A 25,140-nucleotide genomic window follows, 5' to 3' on the forward strand; every position below is an offset into this window, starting at 1 on the left:
AAACAATTATTTTTTGATTTAAAATTTTTGATTTTTTTTTTTTAAATTGTATGCAATATCATTGGCCAAAAATATCACGTGACCTAATTAAACCCAAAATAAAAATTAGCTCTAACTTTTTTTCTATTAAAAATTTTTGCAAAATGTTTTATCTTGAATGTTAGTTAGGCCAATGCGCGTCTTATTAAATATAAAATTTTAGTTTTTAAGATTTCATAAATTTTTAATAAAAGTGTCATAATTTTTATGAATATTAATATTTTCAAAAAATATTTTGTAAACACGTTAATTGGACCTGTGCAGCTCTATTAGAACAATTATTTTTCAATTTAAATTTTTTTAATTTTTTTTATAAAATTTGTTTGCAATATTATTGGCCGAAAATATCACGTGACCTAATCAAACCCAAAATAAAAATTAGCTCTAACTTTTTTTCTATTAAAAATTTTCGCAAAATGTTTTATCTTGAATGTTAGTTAGGCTAATGCGCGTCTTATTAAATATAAAATTTTAGTTTTTAAGAATTCATAAATTTTTAATAAAAGTGTCATAATTTTTATGAATATTAATATTTTTAAAAAATATTTTGTAAACACGTTAATTGGACCTGTGCAGTTCTATTAGAACAATTATTTTTTAATTTAAATTTTTTTAATTTTTTTTTTAAAATTTGTATGCAATATCATTGGCCGAAAATATTACGTGACTTAATTAAACCCAAAATAAAAATTAGCTTCAACTTTTTTTCTATTGAAAATTTTCGCAAAATGTTTTATCTTGAATGTTAGTTAGGCCAATGCGCGTCTAATTAAATATAAAATTTTAGTTTTAAGATTTCATAAATTTTTAATAAAAGTGTCATAATTTTTATGAATATTAATATTTAAAAAAAATATTTTGTAAACACGTTAATTGGACCTGTGCATGTCTATTAGAACAATTATTTTTTAATTTAAATTTTTTTTTTTAAATTTGTATGCCATAAAATTGGCCGAAAATATCACGTGACCTAATTAAACCCAAAATAAAAATTAGCTCTAACTTTTTTTCTATTGAAAATTTTCGCAAAATGTTTTATCTTGAATGTTAGTTAGGCCAATGCGCGTCTAATTAAATATAAAATTTTAGTTTTTAAGATTTCATAAATTTTTAATAAAAGTGTCATAATTTTTATAAATATTAATATTTTCAAAAAATATTTTGTAAACACGTTAATTGGACCTGTGCAGTTCTGTGTGGATAAACAGACATATCTAAGAAATTAGTGTTTGTTGTAATGTTGTAATTATAAATTTTATTATCAAAAATACTTTTTTCAATCTTTACTTAGATTCGAATCCGAAACACTTGGAACACTATGCGACAGCACACGCACTAGGCTACATAAGACAATGGAAATTGATTGCTAAATAACGTATAAATGTAAAAAAAAAAATTAGAAACTGTAAAAAAAAAATTGTAATACAATTTGCAAATACAATCAATGTTGATGTCATAACAAAACGCTCCCAAAGTGACAAAGGCTGATACAGGAGCAAGTACTTTGGTGGTCCTAGTAATTTGATTACGTCATGATAATCCTTGCAAAGAGAGGCGACTTGGGTATTATTGTCTAAATATGAGTAATATTAAAACGTTGTAACTTTTGTTTTATTGAGTTTTTCGTTAGTTTCTTTATTTTAATTGTTAGTTAGGGTAACGCAGTTGTATAAAAATATATATTTTCTTGTTTTGAAAAATGACAAACTTTTAATAAAGGTTTTCTTACCTGTCTTTGATTTATAATTTTCGCAAATATTTTAGTTATACGTTATTAGTGCTTTAACCATTTTTAAACATTTAAGTATTTTTAACGTCCGACGGTTTAGTGATACAGTTAGAATTTTAATAAAAGCATTATAAACGTAAAAAAATTAGTAAATTGTAATCCAAGGAATAATTTTTGTTTAGTTTATTCACTTTGTTACGCAGAAAAAGGTGAATTGTGACATCAAAGTTAGTTATTGTTTGTACTATTAAGAAGTGTTTGTCATGTGACTCGGCAAATCCTGTACAAAATATAACTCAACTAAAAATAATTTTAAGAAAATTCCAGTACGACCCTTTTTAAGATAATCCAAATGGTAAAATTTACTTGAGAACACACTTAAAAAATGGTGTAGGTGCCTTAAAGCAAAATAACTTTAATCAGCCAACGATTTACGTTCAAACCAACCTATTTTTAAAACAAATACATTTCGTGGGTTTTTTTACAATCTATAAATGTCAATAATTTTTTAAATATTTTAGATGTATAGTCCAACTTAAAACGCTTGCACTAAAATTTATCGAATTAAGAATACCAAGTTTTAAGTTCACAAATTTATTCACAACCAAAGCTTACTTAGTAACATTATTACAATAAATACGTCATAAAGATACCAATTGTAATAGATATTACGTAGATTTAAAGACTTTGCTAAATTAAAAAGAAAACAAAACGATTTTCAGGTGCTAATTTGAGATCAAAACTGAGAGAAAAAAAATGGGTGAAAAAGAAAATGAATTTTTTTGAAATAAAAAACAAAACAGTGAATTTTAAGTGAACTTTTGGTGAAAAAAACAAGTTTTCTAGCCAGAAAAAAACGTACTTTTTAGCTTTGGTCAGCAGTTTAAATTTCAACTTCAAAAAATTTCAAAATTCGTCTAAATTGTTATTTTCTTTTCGAGGAAGTTTGCTTTTCTTTTTCACGTTTTTCAGCCTCGATTTTAGCTTTTTCTTCTTCATACTCTGAACATAATTTATCCAGAACTGCATTGCTTAAAATTGAAATAACAGTTTTTCCATCTTTTCTTGTTAAAGTTGCCATCTCAACCTAATAATAAAAGCGTTTATAAAAATCTAAAAAAGTTCTGTAATTTCATTAAATATAGAAAATGTAAAAATTTTTGGGGTGTTATTTGCATATATAATTTAAGTTTCATTTTAATGAACTTGATTAATGTTAAAATAAAAAAAAGTTATTTTATTTGTGTACCAATACAACAGGTATGAGAATAGATAGTTCCCTTATAAAAGTTAAAGTGTTATGTTACAGAATTTTTTAATTTTGTAAGTGATGTATATAGCACGTTAGTATGGTTGACACTGAATCATAAAATGGCTTTAGAACTTTTAAAAAATGTCTGTGGTACTTACAATTTAATTTTCAAAAAAAAAAGAAAAATAATTAACATAAAAAAACTTTCTACGTCATCACAAACATGCCTTTTCCTTTTTTTTTTAAGTAATATTAATTTTTTTTTAAAGTTGTCTAACCTTAAAAGTAGGTAAAATTATTTAAAGGTAAAATCATTTTTGTGTTCAGTGACACTAGCTCTAACAATATTTGAATAAAAAAATATTGCTAATATATGACTTTAAGAAAATTATTTTTTTAAAGTAGATATTTACTATTCAAAAAAAAAAGTGTCTACCCTCTCAGAAGTTAGTTTATTTGTGTCTAAAGTTTTGCTTAAAACCTTCACAGCGAGTTTTAATGCATCGTTCAGAGTTGTTTCTTCTTCTTTGTATTCCTGTTTTAACATGGAAATTGCCGCCTAAACAGGAAAAAATTAAAACAAATTTAAAATTTAAACTCATATAAATGTTAAAAGGAAGGCATAAAACAATTGTTAAAAATTAAAAAAAAATGTTAAAAGTTTTGATACATTTGGCTTTATTTAAAATGTTAAAAACGCTAAAATTTAAAAAAGGAGGTTTAATTAAAATTTCAATTTATTTAAAATTTAACAATATACTAGGTTTGAAATCAAATTACCTGGCTATTGTTTCCAATACACGTTCCCTTCCATCCTCCATAATTTCCACTTGGATCACTCATGTAGAGTTGGTAACCATAATGTTTGTCCCAACCCATGTATAATATAGAGATTCCAAATGGTCGAAGACCTGAGTAAATCATAAAATTCACAGTTATTTTTCGCAAATTTACAGTACATAAATCCACACAAAAATTAATCAAGAAAAAATAAGTTTATGTAAGTAATTGATATATTGTAACTAAAGTGTATCTAATAGCCTATATATTTGTAGATAAAAAATTTTATGTGTTTAATCATAAAAATACATTGGCAAAACAAAAAGTCGAAAAAAAAAGTTCAACAATATGTTAAAAAAATTGTAATTTCTTTAAATTTATAGGCAATTTTATTACTTTACAACCACTATAACAATATGAAGGGAGTAAACAAAATTTCAATTAAAAATTGTAATATTAGGAACAATTTAAAAAAGTAAAAATCTTACTTCCAAACTGTGTGTAAGCTTGTTTAACATCACACAAGTGTGTTACTAGTTGTTCAACTGGAATGCTTTCCTGGTAAGATAACTTGTATCTAAAAATATTTAAAAAAAATTTTAAGATTTTAAATTAAAACATTATTATATACATAATAGGTTTACCCGAGTTTTACAAAATCCTAATTAAATTAGTTTAGTACAAAAAAAATGCAAATGACAAAACAATATATAAACCTTCAAATTATTAAATTGTACAGAGTAATCGTCATAACAAATTAGTCATATTAACACATTTCAACCACAACTATAAACAGCCAACCAAACATTACTATAAAGTTTAAATAACAGTTCGTATACTTTAAAAAAATGTTCGTTTGGTAAAAAAGGATTTTACGTACATACATATTCATTATTTTTATTATGTAAAAACTTTGGTATTACAAAAAATCTAAATTTACCGTTGAGCAATTCTTCTAAGGTCTGCTACCAGTACATTAGCATCAGAAGTTATTCCAGCAACACTGCAAGCTACATTATCATCTAACGTGTAGATCTTATCTGACAAAAACACATCGTCGAGCAATTTATGAACGTTTCTTTTTTCTGCCGCTAAAACTATTCCATCATTGGCTAAGATACCGAGGCAGGTACCTGACAAAATAAAAATAATATTTATATGCCATTAAATGAATGTGATATTGTAAAAAATTGAAATTAAAAAATACTAAAAAACCTTAATTTAATAATAACCTTAAAATAAAATTATATATCAATAGAAATGCAAACTTTTAACTAAACATTTATAAAAATAACATTGAATTTAAAAAAACATTAAATTTTACTTTTAAAAAAATGTTGGTATATACATAAAATAGAAATATGGAAAGAGGGAATTTTCCTTACCTGCATGTCCAATGGCCTCCATGGCATATTCAACCTGGTACAACCTTCCCTCGGGTGAAAAAATAGTGGTCCTCGAGTCATATCTTCGCGACATTTTAACTTAAATTTTCTACGCCTATTGCAAATACAAGAGTATTATGTGTTAAATGTAAAAATATCAAGTTTAATGGATATTCAAGTATGTTCGAATTAATAAAGTTTTTACCGGGATATATTATTGTAAAATTTTTTGATAAATTAAGTAAAATAATATGGGTTTTGATATTTTTAAGCAATGCGACATAATTATAAAATGAAAATAGCTAGTGCAGTAAGTAAGATTTGTTAATAAAATTGTCTTGATTAGAATATCTACAGGGCATTAATGAACAAAATGTTTATAGTAACAAAATATATACAACAAAGGGCAGTTAATACTTTTAAAAAATATCATCAACAAAATATTAACAATGTGATAAAAACTCAGTAGAAGAATAAAACTTAAGAATATAATATTTAGGAGAAAACAAAAATAATAAAGACATCTATTAATTGTTGAATAATAATTTTTTTTTTTTGGACAACTTAATACAGAAGTACATAAATGCTATAAAAATTTAACAAGCTTGTGTTATAAACAACCATTTAATTAACATGTTAGCAATACATAATACTGTGTAGGCTATTGTTTAAATTTTCTTGGTCCATTATAATAGCAGCTAGTGGACAGTTTACAGCCCAATAAAAATGTCAAAAGGCCTTTGTTAAGAAGTCAATTAATGCTTGCAAATAATAAAATCTGGCTAAACAATGCAGTACAATGAGCGCAGATACATGTGTGTATATTTCTTTGTTTTTCAACTTACAGAAACAACTTAGGTGACCATTTTTTTCAAGATGGGAATAATCATGTCGAACTTTGGTCTCTTTGTGGGATCTTCGTTCATACAAATCTTCATCAACTTACAGATATGTGGAGATATCCCAGGTGGAATAGAAACCCTCATTCCTTCTAAAGCAATTCTCATCCCACATTCCATGTTCGAAAGATCAGAAAATGGAACCTCACGAGTTGCCATCTCCCATAACAGAATAGAGAAACTCCACATATCGGCAGATTTCCGGTTAATATCTTCGTGTTTCCTCTGTAGTGCTTCCGGTGCCATCCAAGCTGGATTATAAAGCTTACCAGGCTCCTGAAAAGAGAATTTAACATCCCCCATGTTAATCTTACACTGCATTCCTTCATCTATCATCACATGTCGACTGTTAAGATGTAACCGAGGAATTATTGGGTCGAGGGAGTGAAGAAACGACATTCCATTTGCGATATCGGTTGCAAACTCAACAGATCGTGTATGATCCACAGTCACTGTTGATTCATGGATTACGTTGTACAAAGAACCAACCATAACATGAGGACTGACTGTAGCAAGAGTTTTCGGTGCATTTACTATACCCATTACAGGCAGAACATTAGGATGTGAGAAAATTCGCAACCGAAGATATTCCTCATGAAATTCTCGTGCTTTCCTTGACGTAATTTCCCGCACTTTGAGGATCTTTGTAATGACCTCCTGCTGACCCCAACGACCCCTCCATGTTTCTCCAGAATGCGAAACAGCAATTTTTCCTTTCAGGTTTAACTGTCGAAGATCAACATTCTCATGCCGAAGTGTTCCGTTCTTTGCCCGGGTCCTTGTTGTTCCCTTCCACACGGTGTCCTTAAATGCAACCTCCTCCAAGTCTTGTCCGAGAGATTTCGCTGACTCAGTTAATTTTCTCGCCATCATAGGTCTTGCTTTAGAAAGTGGTGTTTGCCCGTATTTGTTACAAATCGTAACCAATGCCCCATTCATAACCAATTCTTCAGCCACAGCAGCATATTGACCAAAACAGGCATAATGCAACGGTGTGTTACCATGCTCGTTTAATGCGTTGACATCAGATTTCAACTGAATCAGTTTTTTTACAATATCAAGATGCCCCATCTGTGCTGCATTGTGTAAGGGGGTATCGTCACCCATATTGGCCGCATTTATTCGAGCCCCGCGTGTGATTAAAATATCAACGATATGGGTGTGACCCTCGCGACTTGCCCAATGTAAGGGACTAAACAAATGATCGTCCCCTTGGTTTAGATCATTTTCCGTGTTGTCCAGCCAAACTTTCACAGCAACTAAATTGCCATCTTTGCAATGGCTAAATATGTCATTCATGGCTACAAATTGACTGCAAAGTCTGACGCGTAAAGTTTTTAAAAAATAATTACAAACTGAAAAATATTTGACTGTAAGTTTAAGACACAATTTAAATATAGCAAGTCTGTCCTCTCGTTTGTTGCTTACTAAGTACTTACCAAAACAGAAGTTAATTTATTTAATACTTAGGCATTTTAATTTAATTCGCAATGTTATAAACTAACTAAAATTTCTGGTTTCAAACGTTTTTACCTTATTCGATGTTTTATTCCAATTTCCTTACGTCATTGTGCAATCAACCATAATAACGAGTATATTAAATTTTGGTATTTATCCTCAATGTGAAAGGGAAAAAATTTACATAAATTTTATTTAAATTAATTTTAAGCATCCTTTAAGCATTTTTAATTAAACAAACTGAAAATGGATAATAAAACAATTTAAGCATAAACAATTTAAATAACATAGCTTACAATATATATTTGAATTAATGCAAAAAAAACTAAAACATAATTAACAATAAAGTATGAATTTTTAATAACATCTGGGCTAAAATCTTAATTAGTTTCAGTGTTTCACTTATGTTAAATTACAATCTTCGCAAAGTTTCAATTTATTATCACAACTTTTATACAAAACTTTTCCAGTCACTTCATTTGAGTTTTACGTCTTGTCTTTTGTTCCCTTATAGAGAACATATTTGCTGTGTGTTGTTGTAGCTTACGATATTTAACAAAGTCTCAAACTGTGTAATTTTAAAAGTATAATTACCATAAGAAAAGTGAATTGACATAGACTGTATTTACAATTAAAGTAACGTCGTTTAGATTTAAAATAAAAACAATAAATAGCCAAGTTAAAGCCGAATTGGATTGTCCAATTAGCTTGGAAACGTTTAAAAAACCGATAATGATGTTACCATGTGAACATAATTTATGCAAGATTTGTTCGGATCAATTACCTGTAGGTTTAAATAATAAGTAAGTTGATATTTTAACAAAATTTTCCTTATTTTATTTTTAACATCTTTTCATCCACAAATTAACGTTTAATTGCTTTTTAATATAAATTTAAGTTGTCCTAATTGTCGAAAAACGTTCGAAGCGGAGGGACTTCCCCGAAGCCGGACCTTACAAAACGTCAAAATAATAAAAAAAAATTATTTACTTAAATTTAGAAAAAAAATTTAAGTGTGTATAAAAATAAAAGTTTACATCCAATCTATTAGCCTACATAAGAATTGCTGGCCTACATTTTCTTCCACAAAAAATGTTGTAACATTATATTTTTGTAAAAATTATTGACTATTTTTGGGAAATTATTTTAAATATCGATAAAATTTTTAATAATGTTTTCTTGTTATTATCGAGAAAAAAAATGTTAAATTAAGGAGGTTTTGAAACTGTTTTTTTTTTTTAAAGTTATTAATTTATTAATTTTAAATTTATTAATTTAAACCGGCAGCATGGTGTAGTGGTAAGAACACTTGCTACACCACACATGAGGTCGTGGGTTCAATCCCCACTGATCTCATGCTGTACCGCACTTACGTAAGTTGCTATGAACGATTAAAACCCCTCCTGAGCCAGTACTTAATCAACAACATAACAATTGGGCAATTATTTTCAATATAATATCTCAAACTACCAAAGATAACTCGAGACTGGGTCGGAGTAACTAATGTTACTCTATGTTTAGGTCGCGCATTTGACCTTCCCACATCGAGAATCAAGATATATAAAACAAAAATAAAGAAAACATTTAAGAAATCACGCGATTTATATTGAATATGGCATCGATAGTTTTACGTTTCATTTATATACCCTAATGTGGCATTTGGTCAATTGCATTTCACTTTAAATTCAACTAAATCTGAGAATATGTCGCTTAAAATAATGCCATGAAAAAGAAAATGAAAAATATTTTAATTAAATTTTTTAACTTGGCAAACATTGGACGACACCACGCAGTACTGATGTGTACATAACATGGTTTAAACAATGAAACGAGAAGACAGGCAACCAAATAAGTTAAAGTGCTAAAACAATATACGACTACTACAACACAAGTATATGACAAACAAAGTCGACCAATCAACGCGAAGTAAATCCTTACTTTTGTTATTATATATAAAGGAGTTTTTAGTTTAATGTTACACCAGCTTACAATTTAAAAAAAAACATTAAAATTAAGTTAATAGCATCAGTTTTAACTTTTTGTTAGTAAAGAATATTTTTTTGAAATTAAAAACAATGAATAGCCGAGTTAAAGCCGAATTGGATTGTCCAATTTGCTTGGAAACGTTTAAGAAACCGATAATGATGTTACCATGTGGACATAATTTATGCAAGATTTGTTTGGATCAATTACCTGGGGGTTTAAATAAAAGGTTAGTTGATATTTTAACAAAATAAATAAAATAAATAAAATAAAAGATAATAAAATAAAAATTTTTAGTGTTATGTTAATAACAATATTAGTTATATCTGACTAGAATCTTTATTTACCTTATAGCCTAACTAAATTATAAATATGTTTAGTTGTCCTAATTGCCGAAAAACATTTGGAGCAAAGGAACTTCCCCGAAACCGAACTTTAGAAAACGTCATAGAACAACTTAACAAGGTTAATTAACAATAATTATTAATTTAAACCCTGTTTAAACGACATACACAACGTACATAGAGTAAGGTGGTTGTAAACAATATTTTTAACTTATAAAATCAGCACGAAATAAATAAATTTAGTAAATATTTGTACCAATTACAGCTTTTTTAGATTAAAAAATTCTGAAAAAGTGCATTTTCAAAGTTTTTGCAATTCTTTAAATTATGCTAAATATTAAAATCAAAAAATAGTTAAAACTAACTATTCAATTTTAGCCAAACAACAACCAAGTCAATCAACTAACAACAAAAATGCAAAATTTAACAACAAAAAAACAAAGAAAAAATAGTTTTGAAATTGAACAACTAAAAGGTTTGTTTAAAAAAATTACATTTTGTTGAATAATTAGTTAATAGTTAAACACATACATATATTTGTTTAATATGTTTGTTAAATTTCTCTAAATTTGGATCAACATTTTTTTGTTTGTTAAGAATTGGGAGAAAATTTCATGAAATCAAAAAACTTTTCCGAAGCTAAATCGGCGTTCGATCAAATTCTTTATGACGTCACAGAAGTAGAAGGTATAAAAACAATGTTTAAAATCGCAGAATGTTCGTACGAGATGAATAAAATGGAGGAAACGAAAGAAATGTGCAGTGAGATTGTTGCCATGACAACTTCACTTCAACCGAAACCGGATGAGTGTAAAGTCATAATTAATAACATAAAGAGTTTTGCTGAACAACTAACAGTTAAAAAAGCAAACCGAACGGCAATGACTTTAATTCGATGTGGTGCTAACTTATGTCAACATTTTGACCCAAACAAAAAAGTTAACAAATTAGCTTGGGTTGCATGGGCCATGCAAGAAGTAGCTAAGTCGATGGGAGAATCTGAACGAATCGAATTTGAACAACACGGCATTCCACTATTGGAAGAAATACGCGAGAAAATTAAGACAACAATTAACGCTGATCGTGTAAAGAAATGTGTGAATGAAGCTTGGTGTTTAAAACATATCGGTACATGTTGTAGTAAAATCGGTGATTACGACAAATCTGTGCAAGTTTACAAAGAAGCGATATCGCTTATGTCAAACCAGTTAAACGACGATGCTTGTTTATATAAAGTGTTTGGTATATGTTACCATAATATGGGTGTTGCATATAAAAACATGAAACTGTATAACGAGGCCGAAAATTGTTATTTAAAAGCAATTAAAGTATATGGTAAGGCAACAGACTGGCCAAATAGTGATCAAAAAAATAAAAGTATTAAACTTGCTTCGAAATGTTTAACCGAGGTCGCTGAACTTAATTAAACATAAAACTATTATGACGTCACAAAACAAATCCAACTTAGTTATTCATTAACAATAACATAAGGAAAAAATTAAAATTTTATTCGTATAGTTATTGAATATTTTATTTAAATCAATAATTTAAATAATGTTAAACTGTATTTCATTTTATAATGTTGAATTTCCCATTAAAGTTATATATTTTGTATTAAAAAAGTGTTAAACTTAATTTTTTTGATAAATTAAATATGGTTTGAAATTATTTGGTTATTTTATATTGATATTTTGTGTAAATATATTAATATGAAACAATCAGTTTTTAAAGTATTATAAATATATTAAATTAAATTTATAATTCAAGCAAACTTAAAAGCTTAATTGTTTAAAAAAAGTAACTAATGTACAAATACTTTTCTCCTTCTTATAAAAATTAAAAATGTTTCATAAAAAAAGAAAAAAAAACTCCCCAATAAATTTAAAAACTAAAATTTTTCTCTTCGTATAAAAACTTTTACGTTATGAAAAATATTTTAACAAAGTTGCTAATTAAATTTTCAACTCAACTTCATACTTTTAATAAATATTCCAACAATTTTTAAAATTGTTTTTTGCAAGGTATTGAAAATTTTATTGTGATAATATTTTTAGAATATGCTATAAATGTTAATAAAATTAAGATATTAAAAAAACATTTTTGTTATAACATATAACTCAGCATCACCCTTGTAAATATTTAACATTATTGTTGAATACTAAAAACATAGCTGAATGATGATATATACCAAATTAATAAAACATAAAAACATTAATTGAAATTAATAAAACATAAACATTAACATTAATTAATAAAACATTAATTGACTTTTACATAATAGGCTTAAATATTGTTAAAAAAAGTATTACTTTTTTTGTACAAAAGGCGATGCTACAACCATTGTTAGAGTTACTATATTTATTAGACATGAAAAATAAAGGTACAATCAATATATTCTATAGTATATAAGAAATATAAAGTTTAAACTATAAAACATGTAATTGAGTTGAAGTTTAAAAGCTAAGTTTTTTTAGAAAAGAAAAGCTTAAAGGTTACGCAAGATTAAATTTCTGTTCTTTCGAAGTTATTTATTGTAATTTATCGAAGCGTTACATAGCAGGTTACAATATTTTTGTTTGTGCTAAAAATGAATAAAAGAGAATAAAGAAGCAAAGAGTAAAAGAGCAAGTTTTTGTCATGGTCATGAATCTAAATTAGCTTTACACGTTTCACTTTTACAAAACGTTTTTTCTATATTGAATGTTACCACAGTGTAAGGCTTCTATTAACTTACTAACGTAATTGAGATAGTGCCACAGGAGTTTCTAAACATTTAGGCTAAGGTTTAAATAATATAGATAAAACAAAAAACAATGAATAGTCAACTAATATCCGAATTAGATTGTCCAATTTGCTTGGAAACGTTTAAAAAACCGATAATGATATTACCATGTGGACATAATTTATGCAAGATTTGTTTGGATCAATTATTTATAAGTTTAAAAAAAAGTAAGTTTTTCATTTAACAAAAATTTGGCAATTACGTGCTTCTACTTATTTATAAAATAGTGTTTTATAAATCATATTACAATTTTTAGTTGTCCCACTTGTCGAAAAGTCTTCAGAGCGAAGGGACAAATTCGAAACCTAACTTTAGAACAAGTTATAGAACAATTAAACAAGGTTAGTTAATACTTTTTTTCTTGCGTTCAAAAAATGTTTAATATAAAAATTTTATATTTTAAAATTTCGAAACGTAATTTTAGCCAAACAACAACCAAGCCGATCAACTCACAACAAGAATGCAAACATTAACAACACAAAAACAAAGAATAAATACTTTCAATATTCAACGGCTCAAAGGTTTGTTTAACAGAATAAAATTTTTCTAAGTTATGCGTTTAGTGAAATACGAGTTCAAATATTTATTAAAGTGTATTTAAATTTAAATTCTTATAATTTTGCATTTAAATTTTTTGTATAGAATTGAGCGAACATTTTATGGAATCAGAAAACTTCTCCAAAGCTAAATCTACGTTTGATCAAATTCTTCATGACGTCACAGAAGTAGAACGCATAAAAACAATGCTCAAAATCGCAGAATGTTTGTACGAGATGAATAAAATGGAAGAAACAAAAGAAATGTGCTGTGAGATTGTTGCCATGACAAGTATAATTCAACCGAAACCTGATGAGTGTGAAGTCATAATCGATAACATAATTAGTTTCGCTAAAAAACTAACTAATACAAACGCAAACCGAACAGCAATGACTTTAATTCGATGCAGTGCTAACTTATGTCAACATTTTGACCCAAACACAAAAGTTGACAAACTACAATGGGTTGCATCTGTCGTGAAACAAGAAATTAGGTTGGGAGAAATAATGATATTAAAACAACAACACGGCTTTCCACTACTTAAACGACACGGCATTTCACTATTGGAAGAAATACGCGAAAAACAACAACAACCATATTTTCCATGTATTTGGTTGTAACAAAACAAAATTGAGTTCATCATTAATAAATAATTTTGACTTACGCAGCAAATTGTTTTTATTTTAAAGCTTTAGACACAAAAAGTCCTAGACTATTAATGTTCCTTGTTTTTTTAATAATTTTGTATTTTAAATTATTCTGTAATTAAATAGGTAATTAAATGTTGTGAATTCATATACAAAAAAATTAACATCATTAACATTTGTAATAAAATTATTAAACTAAAATTAATTTTGTTTATGGAAAAAAAATATTATTCATAAAAATCTGCTATCCTAATAGGCTGTAAACTACATAAATATCAATATACATCTTCGTGTCTGTCTGGCAAAAACTTATAATCAAAAAACAATATCTAACAGTAAAAATTACAAAATTAAAAAAAAATTGCAGAAATTATTTTTTAAAAGATTTGTTAACACATTTTTGCCTTTTTTATTTAACTAACCTCTAACATGCTTTTAATAATGAAATAAAATCCAAAGCAATGCATTTATTTACAAAAAATTTACATCTAGATCTTAATATAAAACACTGCATTTTAAATATTTTTTGAATCTTAGTAACAGATTGTGTCTTTAATTGTTAGGACAACAAGCAAATTGTAAAACATGAGTTAGCATAAAATTTAAATTTGAAAGGTAGATGTTTAAAAGAATATAAGAATATAACAAAATTGAAGATATTATTAACAACTACAACAACTTGATTAACAACTACAACAACTTATTAACAACTTATTAACAACTACAACAACTTAACTACTATAACTTGCATTGATAAAGTAAAATCAAGTTTATAAGACACCATATTATAACTCAACTTATAAGACACCATATTATATTTATAAGACACCATATAAAACTCTATATATAAGACACCATATTATATTTATAAGACACCATATTATAACTCAATTTATAAGACACCATATTATAACTCAATTTATAAGACACCATATTATAACTATTTATAAAACACCATATTATAACTCAATTTATAAGACACCATATTATATTTATAAGACACCATATAAAACTCTATATATAAGACACCATATTATATTTATCAGACACCATATTAGATTTATAAGACACCATATTATATTTATAAGACACCATATAAAACTGAATATATAAGTCACCATATTATATTTATAAGACACCATATTATAACTCACTTTATAAGACACCATATTATATTTATAAGACACCATATAAAACGCTATATATAAGACACCATATTATATTTATAAGACACCATATTAGATTTATAAGACACCATATTGGATTTATAAGACACCATATAAAACTGAATATATAAGACACCATATTATATTTATAAGACACCATATTATAACTATTTATAAAACCCATATTATATTAATAAAACACCAAATTAGATTTATAAGACACCATATTATAACTCAATTTATAAGACACCATATTATAACTATTTATAAAACCTATATTATATTTATAAAACACCATATTATATTTGTAAGACACCATATTATATTTATAAAACACAATATTATATTTTTAAGACACCATATTATATTTATAAAACACAATATGATATTTATAAGACATTTTATCATAACTATTTATAAGATACCATATTATATTTATAAAACACCATATTATATTTACAAGACACTATATCATAACTTAATTTATAAGACACCATATTATATTTATAAGACACCATATTATATTTATAAAACACCATATTAGATTTATAAGACACCATAATATATTTATAAGACACAATATTAGATTTATAAGACACCATATTATAACTATTTATAAAACCCATATTATATTTATAAAACACTATATTATAACTATTTATAAGACACCATATTATATTTATAAAACACCATATTATAACTATTTAAAAGACACCATATTATATTTATAAGACCATATTATATTTCCATATTATATTTATGAGACACCATATTAAAATTCAACTTAAATAACCAAAAAAAGGGTAAAGTTATATTAAAAACTTATTCGTCGAGCAATGTACTTAGGTAACAACATCACACACAAGATTGATATAAAGCATATTACAGTAGCAAAAGTTAGTGAAAGGCAAATGCAGTTAATTAAAACAATTTATAGGTAAAAATCATTTTTACAGTAAAGTTGTCAGTAATTGATTGAAGTTTATTAATCATCCTCATAAGCTATATTTTCATGAGGGATAAAACGAGAGGTTTTGTGTCGCTTTAGGGCAGATGGTAAAACTCTAAACGAACAATTTTAAATTTAATTTTAAGATTTTGCTATTTTACCCAGTACTAATTTGTGTACAAATAATATGTTTTAAATCAAGAAATTGAAATTGTCATTTTGCTTGTTGCAATAATGTATTTTGTACTGTATATTTTTCTAACACTTTTATTTATTTGCAAAAAATCTGCAAAAAAAAATGTAATCTAAAAAAAAAAAACTTACAGTTGTTCTTGAACCTGATTGGACGAAAGAAGTTTCACTTGAGCGAGCAAAAATTGTTTATCTTTCTCCTCCTATAAAAAAATAAATTACGAAATTAAAAAATGAAATAAAACAATAAGTTTTGTTAATGAATGTATTGAATTTATAACTTACCTTAATAAGTCGTTTCTTACAATTTTGATTTGTTGTTCTAAGGGCAGCAGCCAAAGCAACGTAATAATAAACCACCAACCTTATATTTAAGAATATATTTCTTGTCAACAATAATTTAAAAAAAATTAAACTCACGTGTAGATAAAAAACAGATAGAAAAGGTTTAAAAAATTATAACTTTTTAACAAACCTGCAACATGGCGTAGTGGTAAGAACACTTGCTACACCACCAGGAAGTCATGGGTTCAATCCCCATTGCTCTTATGCTGTAGCGCCCTTGAGTAAGGCACTATAAAGGGTATGAGCTCCTGCTGAGCCAGCACTTAATTAGCAGCATAATTACTGGGCAATTATGATCTATATAATACCTCAAACTGCTACAGGCAACTTGAGACTGGGTCGGAGTAACTGATGTTACTCTATGTTTAGGTCACGCATTCGACCTTTCCACATCAAGGATAAAGATATAAACAAAAAAAAAATTGACAAAAAAACAATTGAAACAAGAAAATTTAATAAGCTATTAAATGTTTAACTTACGCTAGTATAAACAGAACAATTAAAGCAAATTGAATGGAGCCAATTATAGAAAAGAAAGTTTGCGCTGCATTCGGCAAAGTTAGAATTGAATTTGGTACAGAACTATACATAGACTCCAAACCTCTAAAAGGACCACAATCCCTGCTCGGTGAAACCCTAAGAAAAAAAAAACCTGTGAAGACATCTTCATATCCTTACACACTGACAAACTTAGGAAATTTTTTTCATTTTTCTTTTCGTTAGTCATTTGTAGAAACTTTTTAGTTGTTTTTAAAAAATATAAAACTTGAAATAAAACGCAACATTTTGCCAAAACTGGGTTGAAGTAACAGAAATTACTTTTTGTCTGGGTCATAAAATCGACCTACCCGCATTGAGGATAAATATATATAAAAAATCAGTTAAAGGACTCATGATGCCTTAAAATAAATTTTTATAAACACAAAAATTAAAAATACTTACATCTGAACACTCACAAGTACTGGCAAAATTGCAGCAACGAAACCAACCAACAAAACAATAAAGAAAAAGGTTCCACTGCGAGATGCCCGGTAAGGTCTTGTAGCTGGGCGACAATTGTAAATCAGGGTAAGTTTTTTTAGGTAGAAGAGCAAGAAAAGTTTAATTACGACGACAACAGGAAGAAGTGGGGAAAAAAATGCCCCAATCCTAAAAAAAAGTTATTTTAAGTTTACTAAATGGACCAAAAAATACGTCAAACAATAAATAAACATTAACATTGATTACTATAACCAAGTTCTAAATACAAAAAAATGATATAAAATATTAAAAATGCAGAATTTTCATAATTAACAATATTTCCAATAACAAGCAGTGTAGTATAGTGGTTAAAACACTTGACTTTACCACATGAGGTCCTGTTTTCAATCTCCACTGCTGTTATGCTGTAACACCTTTAATTAAGGTGCTAAAGCATGAATGTTACTCTATGTTTAGGTTGTAAATTCGACCTTTATACATCAAAGATAAATAAATATAAACAAAAGAAACCTACCATGCAATGGTTTGGGTGTTCACAATAGACAGAACATTATTTTGAAAAATAGACAGAACATTACTTAAAATTAAATAAAAATATAGGTAATATGACAGCATTCATTATAAATACTCGTATTTAATTGACAAACCGGCAGCATGATGTACTGGTAAGAACAATTGCTTCACCACTATGAGGTTGTGGGTTCAATCCCCACTGCTCTCATGTTGTAGCACCCTTGAGCAAGGCTCTATAAATGGTATAAACTCCTGCTGAGCCAGCACTTAATCAGCAGCATAATTAAAGGGACTATTATAATCTATAATATTCCAAACTGCTAAAAGGCAACTCAAGACTGAGTAGAGTAACTGATGTTACTCTATGTTTTGGTCGCACAATGATAATCTCACATCGAGGATAAAGATATCTTTAAAATAAAATTTTAAGGCAGATAAATAGAGCTTTATTACCACAGTTAGACCTTAAAACAAATATACAAAGCATCTTAAAACTCTTACTTTCGTGGAAACTCGACAAATAAAGTGACACCTGCTACCACAAAGAAGTCCAAAACTGTTAACTTGTACATTTCTTGTCCAAGGTAACTCTCCCAACACTGTAATAATAGTTAGATTACTCATAAAAATAAACTAAAAATAAAAGACTATGTCATAAGTTAATAAGCTTTTAGGGTCTATAGTGTCCTTAAGTAGAATATGCAAACCAATCTGCAGATTAATTATCAAGCAATTATATTTAAGAATTCTTAAATGTCAAAGGCAGCTCGAGACTGGGACAGGGTAACTTAATGTTAAGTTTAAGTTAAATTTCCAACATCAAGTATTATTAATACAAAAAATTAGAATATTGCTAACTTAAAATCACAAAATTTACGTTAAAATTTTAATTTACTATGAATTTATTTTTTATATAGAATTTTCTATATGTAACTAGTTGTATTACCGGTAGGTTTGAACAGTAATTGCAAGTGGAATCAAATTGTGTTGTAATAATATTGTGATCAGTGCAATTCACTTGCAAGTACAAAACAATGTAGAAAAACACAATCGATGCAAGTTTTAGTGAAACTGTCCTGTAAAAATTATTTTACTGTATTTAAATATAAACGATTTTATAAAAAGTTTCAAGTCTTTAAATTAAAAACCCAGCAAAAAATTACATTCCCAAAAATATAAATCTAATCTTGGCTTTACTGTATTTGAATCTTTGGTTTAATCCCCACTGCTTTCATCTTGTAGCACCTCTGATTAAGGTGCTATAACAGGTATAAACTTCTAAACCAACACTCAGTCAGCAGATTAATTATTTGGCAATTATAATCTATTCAACTTGAGATTGGGTTGGAGTAGCTGATGTTACTCTATGTTCAAGTCGCGCATTCGACTTTCCCACATCGAGGATAAAAAAACATAAATAAATAAACACAGAACAAAAAAATTAAAAGTTTGTTAACCAACCTTATCAGAGTAATTTTAATTGCAAACGTTGGAGTATAATTTTCGAACCGAATTAAAACTGCAAACAGCAGTTGGGCAAGAAAATTTGTTCCCGTAATTGCAATCGAAGGCGAATATCTCTCCAACAAATTCAAAAAGGTAATATCATTATTAGATGTGTTGTTCAAAGAAGATGAAGAGGCAAAGAAGATGGCGAGCAGAGAGCTAGCAAGGATTACGAGGACAACAAAATTGATTAAAACCCTTTTTGCGTACAAAATCCTTTTTTCAGTTTTAGTGCGTTTTTTTTGCATTTCACGTATTTGTTCTTCTTCCAAATCAGTCTAAATTTTTTTAAATTTAATTTTTTTAAATATATCTTTATGCTCGATGTGGGAAGTCGAAATTATTTTAAAATAAAATATTTGCCTGTTTCACGTTAGTTCTATCGTACCTGTAGTTCATATTTAAGCAAACTGTTTTTCAGTATTGCTGTGTTTTCATCAAAGATACAAAAATCCCATCCTCCAAAAACTTTATTGGAGAAAGTTGTAGAAATATCATCATCCTCAACTAATGCCTCCCTCAATCCACTCGCAGCTCTAAAACAAAAATTTTTGGGTTAATATTTATTAAAAAATAACATTTATGTTGATCATTTTATTTCAAACTGGTGGCAAGGTGTAGTGATTAGAATAATTGATTCCAATACATGAGGTCCTTGGTTCAATCTCCACTGCTCTCATGCTATAGTGCTATGTTATTGCTACAGAAATTGATAGGTTTGGAACAAATATAATTTTAAAATTCAGTAATTAATTAAAATTACTGTAAAATATTCTAAAATGAATAGTACTAAAATTTTCATAAAAAAATTAATAAAAACAATTAAAATCATTTAATTAAAAATTAGGACCAAAAGCAGGTATTTACCTTTTAAGAAGTAAGAATATGCTTAAAGAAAAGTAAGCAAGGGCAACAAGTAGGTAGGCAAGTGGTATATTGTAGGTAAAATTATCAAGTTCTAGGGACTCCATTCTGTAATATCCATAAAAAAACAAAGAGTTTTCCATAAAACCCTGCACAAAAAACAGAATATTCAATACAATATTTAGAGATGCTTAATATACAAATCTTTATATTTAACTAGTTAATAGTTTGTCCTACAGTTAGGGATTTTAATTTACATAATAATTTCGCAATTTTAAACCTATATTTACCAACAAAAAATGACAAGAACAGCAGTTTTATTTATCTTGTGGATCTACAAACTGGTCATGCTCACACATAGTATATTTATATCATAAAATAGGTTTCATTACATGGAGATGTATACCATTATATGGGCTACTGAAAAGTATTTGCAAAAATATAACAACTAAAACAAACTGGCAGTAAGGTGCAGTGGTCAGAACACCTGTCTTTACTACATGAGATGCTGGGTTTGATTACCAAATCTCTCACAATGTGGTAACTTCAGTAAAACGCTATAAACAATATAAACTCCTGTTGAGCCAATATTTCAGAAGCTTATAACTGCGACAGACAACTTGATACTGGGTCGACGTAACAGTTGTTACTCTACGTGAAAGTTGTGAAGGCGACCTTTCCACATCGAGGTTAAACACATAAAAAAAAATATTAACCTGCCCATTAAACCACCAAATAAGTTGTTGTGAGGATGAGGCTGGTGTGCTATCATTAAAAGGATTATACCTACATTCACTGGCAACTAAATTAATAAAAATATTCAACATCAATTTTTAGCTAAAATTTTTTAATAAAATCCATTTTATAAGTTTTAAAATATTTGTACCTTATAATTTATTTTTAAAATAAAAAGTAAACAATAAATGGACCCTTTTATTTCCCATTTAAAATGGTCTGCTTTATACAGTTTATATGGTTATAAATTGGAAACTTACTACTACTATTCAGAAAACTAGTAAGAAATCCAGGTTGACTTTGAATTTGACAGTTGGTATGACAATAAAACAGAAGATGAGGATAAAAATGTACAAGTTGAGGATAAACAGCCAAAGTAAAAAAGAGAAATATGAACGAACACCATTTCCAAATCGACCTGAATACAAATAGTTAAAATGAATATCTAACCGGCAGCGTCGTGTAGTGGGAGAACACTTCCTACACCACCACGAGGTCGTGGGTTCAATCCCCACTGCTCTCATGCTGCAGCACCCTTGAGTTAGGTGCTATAAACGGTTTGAACTCCTGCTGAGCCAGCACTTAATCAGCAGAATAATTACTGGGCAATTATAATCTATAATATCCCAAACTGCCAAGGCAACTCGAAACTGGGTCGGAGTAACTGATGTTTGGGATATTATACATTATAATTGCCAATCATTAAGCTGCTTATTAAGTGTTGGTTGGCTCAGCAGAAGTTCATACCCTTCATAACGCCTTACTCAAGGACGATACAGCAAAAGAACAGTGGGGATCAAACCCACGACCTCAAGTGGTGTAGCAAGTGTTTGGACCATTACACCACGCTGCTGGTAAGTTAAATAAACATGAATTTAGTTTTTTTACCTTCAATTTCATGAACAGAAGATCTCCATAATTGCAGTTGTCTAAAAACCTCGTTGGCATTGACTTTAAAACGTTTCCATTTTTAAACAAAAATTTATTGAGTAAAAATATAAGAAAAAATAAATAAACTACTAGTTTATAATAATCAAACTACTGATTATAATGTTTACATGAATAAATCAAACCCATTTTTGAATTGTTTTGATTTTTAAATTTAAGTTGGTATACGGTAAAGTGTTACAACTAGTACATAATGTATGGGAACTATATCTTTTGTTCTCAAAATCCTCCGTTTATTTCCCTTTTTCTTTAAAAGCTCGAGTCTAAAATAAATTTTATAAATTAAATTTTTTGAGTTTTAGTTTTAAAAAAAAAATCTTAATATAGAGTAACATCAGTTACTCCGACCCAGTCTCGAGTTGCCTTTAGCAGTTTGTGATATTATAGAATATAATTGCCCGGTAATTATGCTGCTGATTAAGTGTTAGCTCAGCAGGAGTTCATACAGTTTATAGCGCCTTACTCGAAGGCGCTACAGCATGAGGTCAGTAGAGATTGATTTTTTTATTTTCTACCTAAGTATAACTTACCTTAACATTTTCTTTTCACTCATAGGTATATGCATATCTTTTATTTTTTCAAAATCCTTATAAGTCAAATCCTCATTATTTTCAGAAATTAGAATGGAAGCATTTCTATACTAGAAAGTAAAAAACTTAAATTATAACCAAAATTTGTTTAAACATAAACCAAATAAAATACAGAACAAAGTTAGAAAGAATTTAAAATTAAATATCCAACTTAGAAGCCTTCAAATAAATTTAAACTGTGAAACAGTTACAAAATGTCACCCAAACTCACCAAGTTCATTGTAAATGCTTTCATGTTAATTACTTCATCTGGTTCTTGCTTAGCTTTGCTTTTTGTCGGTTTCTCTTGTTCAAGTTCCAAGTTTTCTTCCTTTAATGTTGTTTTATCATCATGCATAGCTTTTGATCTAAATGTTTGGTTAAAATAATATAACATAAAAGAGTTATAATTTTAAAAAAATATTTACTAAATAAAGTAAAAATTTAGCAAAAATTAAAAGCATAATTGTTTTTTAAATATAGTATTATTTTATAGCAATTTATAAATGATCTCTTTATCTTTATTTTAAAAATATAATTTACCTTGATTTTTCCTTCCTAGCTTTTGGTTGATCTTTTAAGGTATCAAAATCATTGTAAGGTATATCCTTATCTCCATCAAGAATAGATGGGATGGGTTGCTTGGAATCATCTGACGTTTTATTCTAATAGGTGAAAAAATATTAATAATTAAAATAATTGTTTAATTTTTTCTAACTTTATGACATAAATATAGAGTAACATTTGTTACCCTAATCCAGTCTAGATATACCTTCAGCAATTTAAGATAACATTAATTATATTTGCCTAATAATTAATCCGTTTATTGGTTTTGGAATGCCTGGAATTTGTACTGCTTATAAGAAACAGTAGGGATTAAACCTCGAACCTCATGTACTGAAACCAAGTGTTCTTACCACTACACTATGTTGTTGGTATCCACATCACAATAAAAATAAAATATGTTTGTTTATACTTACACAACAACATTTTAATTAAAATACAAAGTAAAATTTTGTTTGACCACACAATAAAATAAATAAAACAGTTACAAATATACTTACTGTGTTTATAGAAACTGCTTCAATGTTAATAACTTCATCTGATCCTTTCATAGCTTTGCTTTTTGTCGGTTTCTCTTGTTCGGGTTCCAAGTTTTCTTTTTTTAATGTTGATTTATCATCATGTATAGCTTTTGATCTAAATGTTGGGTTAAAATGATATAACATAAAAGGGTTATAATTAAAAAAACTATTTAAATAAAGTAAAAATTTAGCAAAAATTAAAAGCAGAATTGTTTTTTAAATGCAGTATTATTTTATAGCAATTTATAAATGATCTCTTTATCTTTATTTTAAAAATATAATTTACCTTTCCGAGCAACCCATCCCATCTATTCTTGATGGAGATAAGGATATACCTTACAATGATTTTGATACCTTGAAAGATCAACCAAAAGCTGAGGAGGAAAAATTAAGGTATATAAATTATATTTTTAAAATGAAAATAAAAAAGATCATTTAGAAATTGCTATAAAATAATACAACAAAAAAAATTCGGCTTTTAATTTTTGCTGATAAAATGAATGCTTGCTTGCACATTCTAAATTTAACTTAGGAAATTTCGAAAAGCTTTAAAATATTAAAACATTTTTAACAATATGGTTGAATGCATGTTTGTTATGTTTAACGTTTTTTAACTTTCCATATATGGTTTTTTGCTTTTTGTAGCTTTTGCATGACTTGACTTTATTATGTAGAATCCTTGCCTATTAGACTATCACCAAACTGCAAAAGTAAAACATTTTAACTAATTTGATGCTACAATTCATACTTGTTAATATAATTTTTGTCATTAACACATTGATATTATACGACATTGCATGTTAAACCTTTAAATATATTTTTTCAGCAATTGCAATCTATAAGGGTTTGTCGTTGCATGGTATAAAATTGTCTTTTTAATATTTGGCTAAAGAATCTGTACATTATGCTTTTTAAGATTAAACAAAACTTGTTAAGAAAAGTTAAAGTTGCACCTTATTTAGTAAAAAGTTCTAACATTTAGTTCAAAATCTATGCATGATGATAAAACAACATCAGAACAAGAAAACTCGGAACCCGAACAAGAGAAACCGACAAAAAGCAGAGCTAATCAAGGATCAGATGAAGTGATTAACATAGAAGCAGTTTTTATAAATCCAGTAAGTATATTTGTACATGAGGTTTGGGGTTTGATTCCTACTGTTTCTTATAAGCAGTACCAATTCCTAGCATGCCAAAGTCAATTAACAGATTAAATATTGGGCAAATATAATTAATAATATCTTAAATTGCTAAAGTTCTATCTAGACTGGATAAGGGTAACAAAGGTTACTCTATATTTAGGTCATTAGGTTAAAATAAATTGACTATTATTTTGTTTATTAATATTTTTCTACCTATTAGAATAGACGTCAGATGTTTTCGAGCAACCCATCCCATCTATTCCTGATGGAGATAAGGATAAACCTAACAATGATTTTGATACCTTGAAAG

At 27.6% G+C, this 25,140-nt stretch overlaps 5 protein-coding genes across 5 annotated transcripts; 1 reads left to right on the forward strand and 4 right to left on the reverse strand.

Annotated features, from left to right (window-relative positions):
* Window positions 1–2,352: 2,352 nt before the first annotated feature.
* On the reverse strand, window positions 2,353–5,402 carry LOC145764058 (proteasome subunit alpha type-4-like). Its single transcript, XM_082575626.1, has 6 exons — window positions 5,186–5,402; window positions 4,741–4,933; window positions 4,289–4,377; window positions 3,801–3,931; window positions 3,457–3,579; window positions 2,353–2,855 (listed from the first exon to the last, which is right to left on the reverse strand). The coding sequence occupies exons 1-6, from the start codon at window positions 5,277–5,279 to the stop codon at window positions 2,694–2,696; spliced, it is 792 nt and encodes a 263-aa protein (XP_082431752.1). The 5' UTR covers window positions 5,280–5,402; the 3' UTR covers window positions 2,353–2,693.
* Window positions 5,403–5,487: 85 nt separating this feature from the next.
* LOC145764057 (scaffold protein ILK-like) lies at window positions 5,488–7,583 on the reverse strand. The gene has a single exon (XM_082575625.1). It carries the CDS (start codon window positions 7,381–7,383, stop codon window positions 6,040–6,042), a length of 1,344 nt encoding a protein of 447 aa, XP_082431751.1. The 5' UTR covers window positions 7,384–7,583; the 3' UTR covers window positions 5,488–6,039.
* A 4,994-nt stretch (window positions 7,584–12,577) lies between these two features.
* Window positions 12,578–14,147, forward strand: LOC145763436 (uncharacterized). The gene is made up of 4 exons (XM_082574880.1): window positions 12,578–12,818; window positions 12,908–12,992; window positions 13,076–13,172; window positions 13,294–14,147. The coding sequence occupies exons 1-4, from the start codon at window positions 12,775–12,777 to the stop codon at window positions 13,806–13,808; spliced, it is 741 nt and encodes a 246-aa protein (XP_082431006.1). The 5' UTR covers window positions 12,578–12,774; the 3' UTR covers window positions 13,809–14,147.
* A 1,633-nt stretch (window positions 14,148–15,780) lies between these two features.
* On the reverse strand, window positions 15,781–22,163 carry LOC145764006 (transmembrane channel-like protein 7). The gene is made up of 14 exons (XM_082575568.1): window positions 22,160–22,163; window positions 21,956–22,037; window positions 21,347–21,504; window positions 21,068–21,153; window positions 20,355–20,500; window positions 19,876–20,023; window positions 19,443–19,765; window positions 18,928–19,057; window positions 18,483–18,580; window positions 17,430–17,636; window positions 16,968–17,123; window positions 16,428–16,506; window positions 16,275–16,345; window positions 15,781–16,065 (listed from the first exon to the last, which is right to left on the reverse strand). Exons 1-14 carry the CDS (start codon window positions 22,161–22,163, stop codon window positions 15,987–15,989), a joined length of 1,767 nt encoding a protein of 588 aa, XP_082431694.1. The 3' UTR covers window positions 15,781–15,986.
* On the reverse strand, window positions 21,984–25,140 carry LOC145756045 (uncharacterized). The gene is made up of 7 exons (XM_082572283.1): window positions 25,044–25,140; window positions 23,975–24,062; window positions 23,668–23,803; window positions 23,147–23,268; window positions 22,836–22,971; window positions 22,565–22,674; window positions 21,984–22,297 (listed from the first exon to the last, which is right to left on the reverse strand). The coding sequence occupies exons 2-7, from the start codon at window positions 23,989–23,991 to the stop codon at window positions 22,189–22,191; spliced, it is 630 nt and encodes a 209-aa protein (XP_082428409.1). The 5' UTR covers window positions 23,992–24,062; window positions 25,044–25,140; the 3' UTR covers window positions 21,984–22,188.

The sequence above is a fragment of the Corella eumyota genome, chromosome 1, assembly GCF_963082875.1.
Source record: "Corella eumyota chromosome 1, kaCorEumy4.1, whole genome shotgun sequence".
Classification (NCBI taxonomy): domain Eukaryota; kingdom Metazoa; phylum Chordata; class Ascidiacea; order Phlebobranchia; family Corellidae; genus Corella; species Corella eumyota.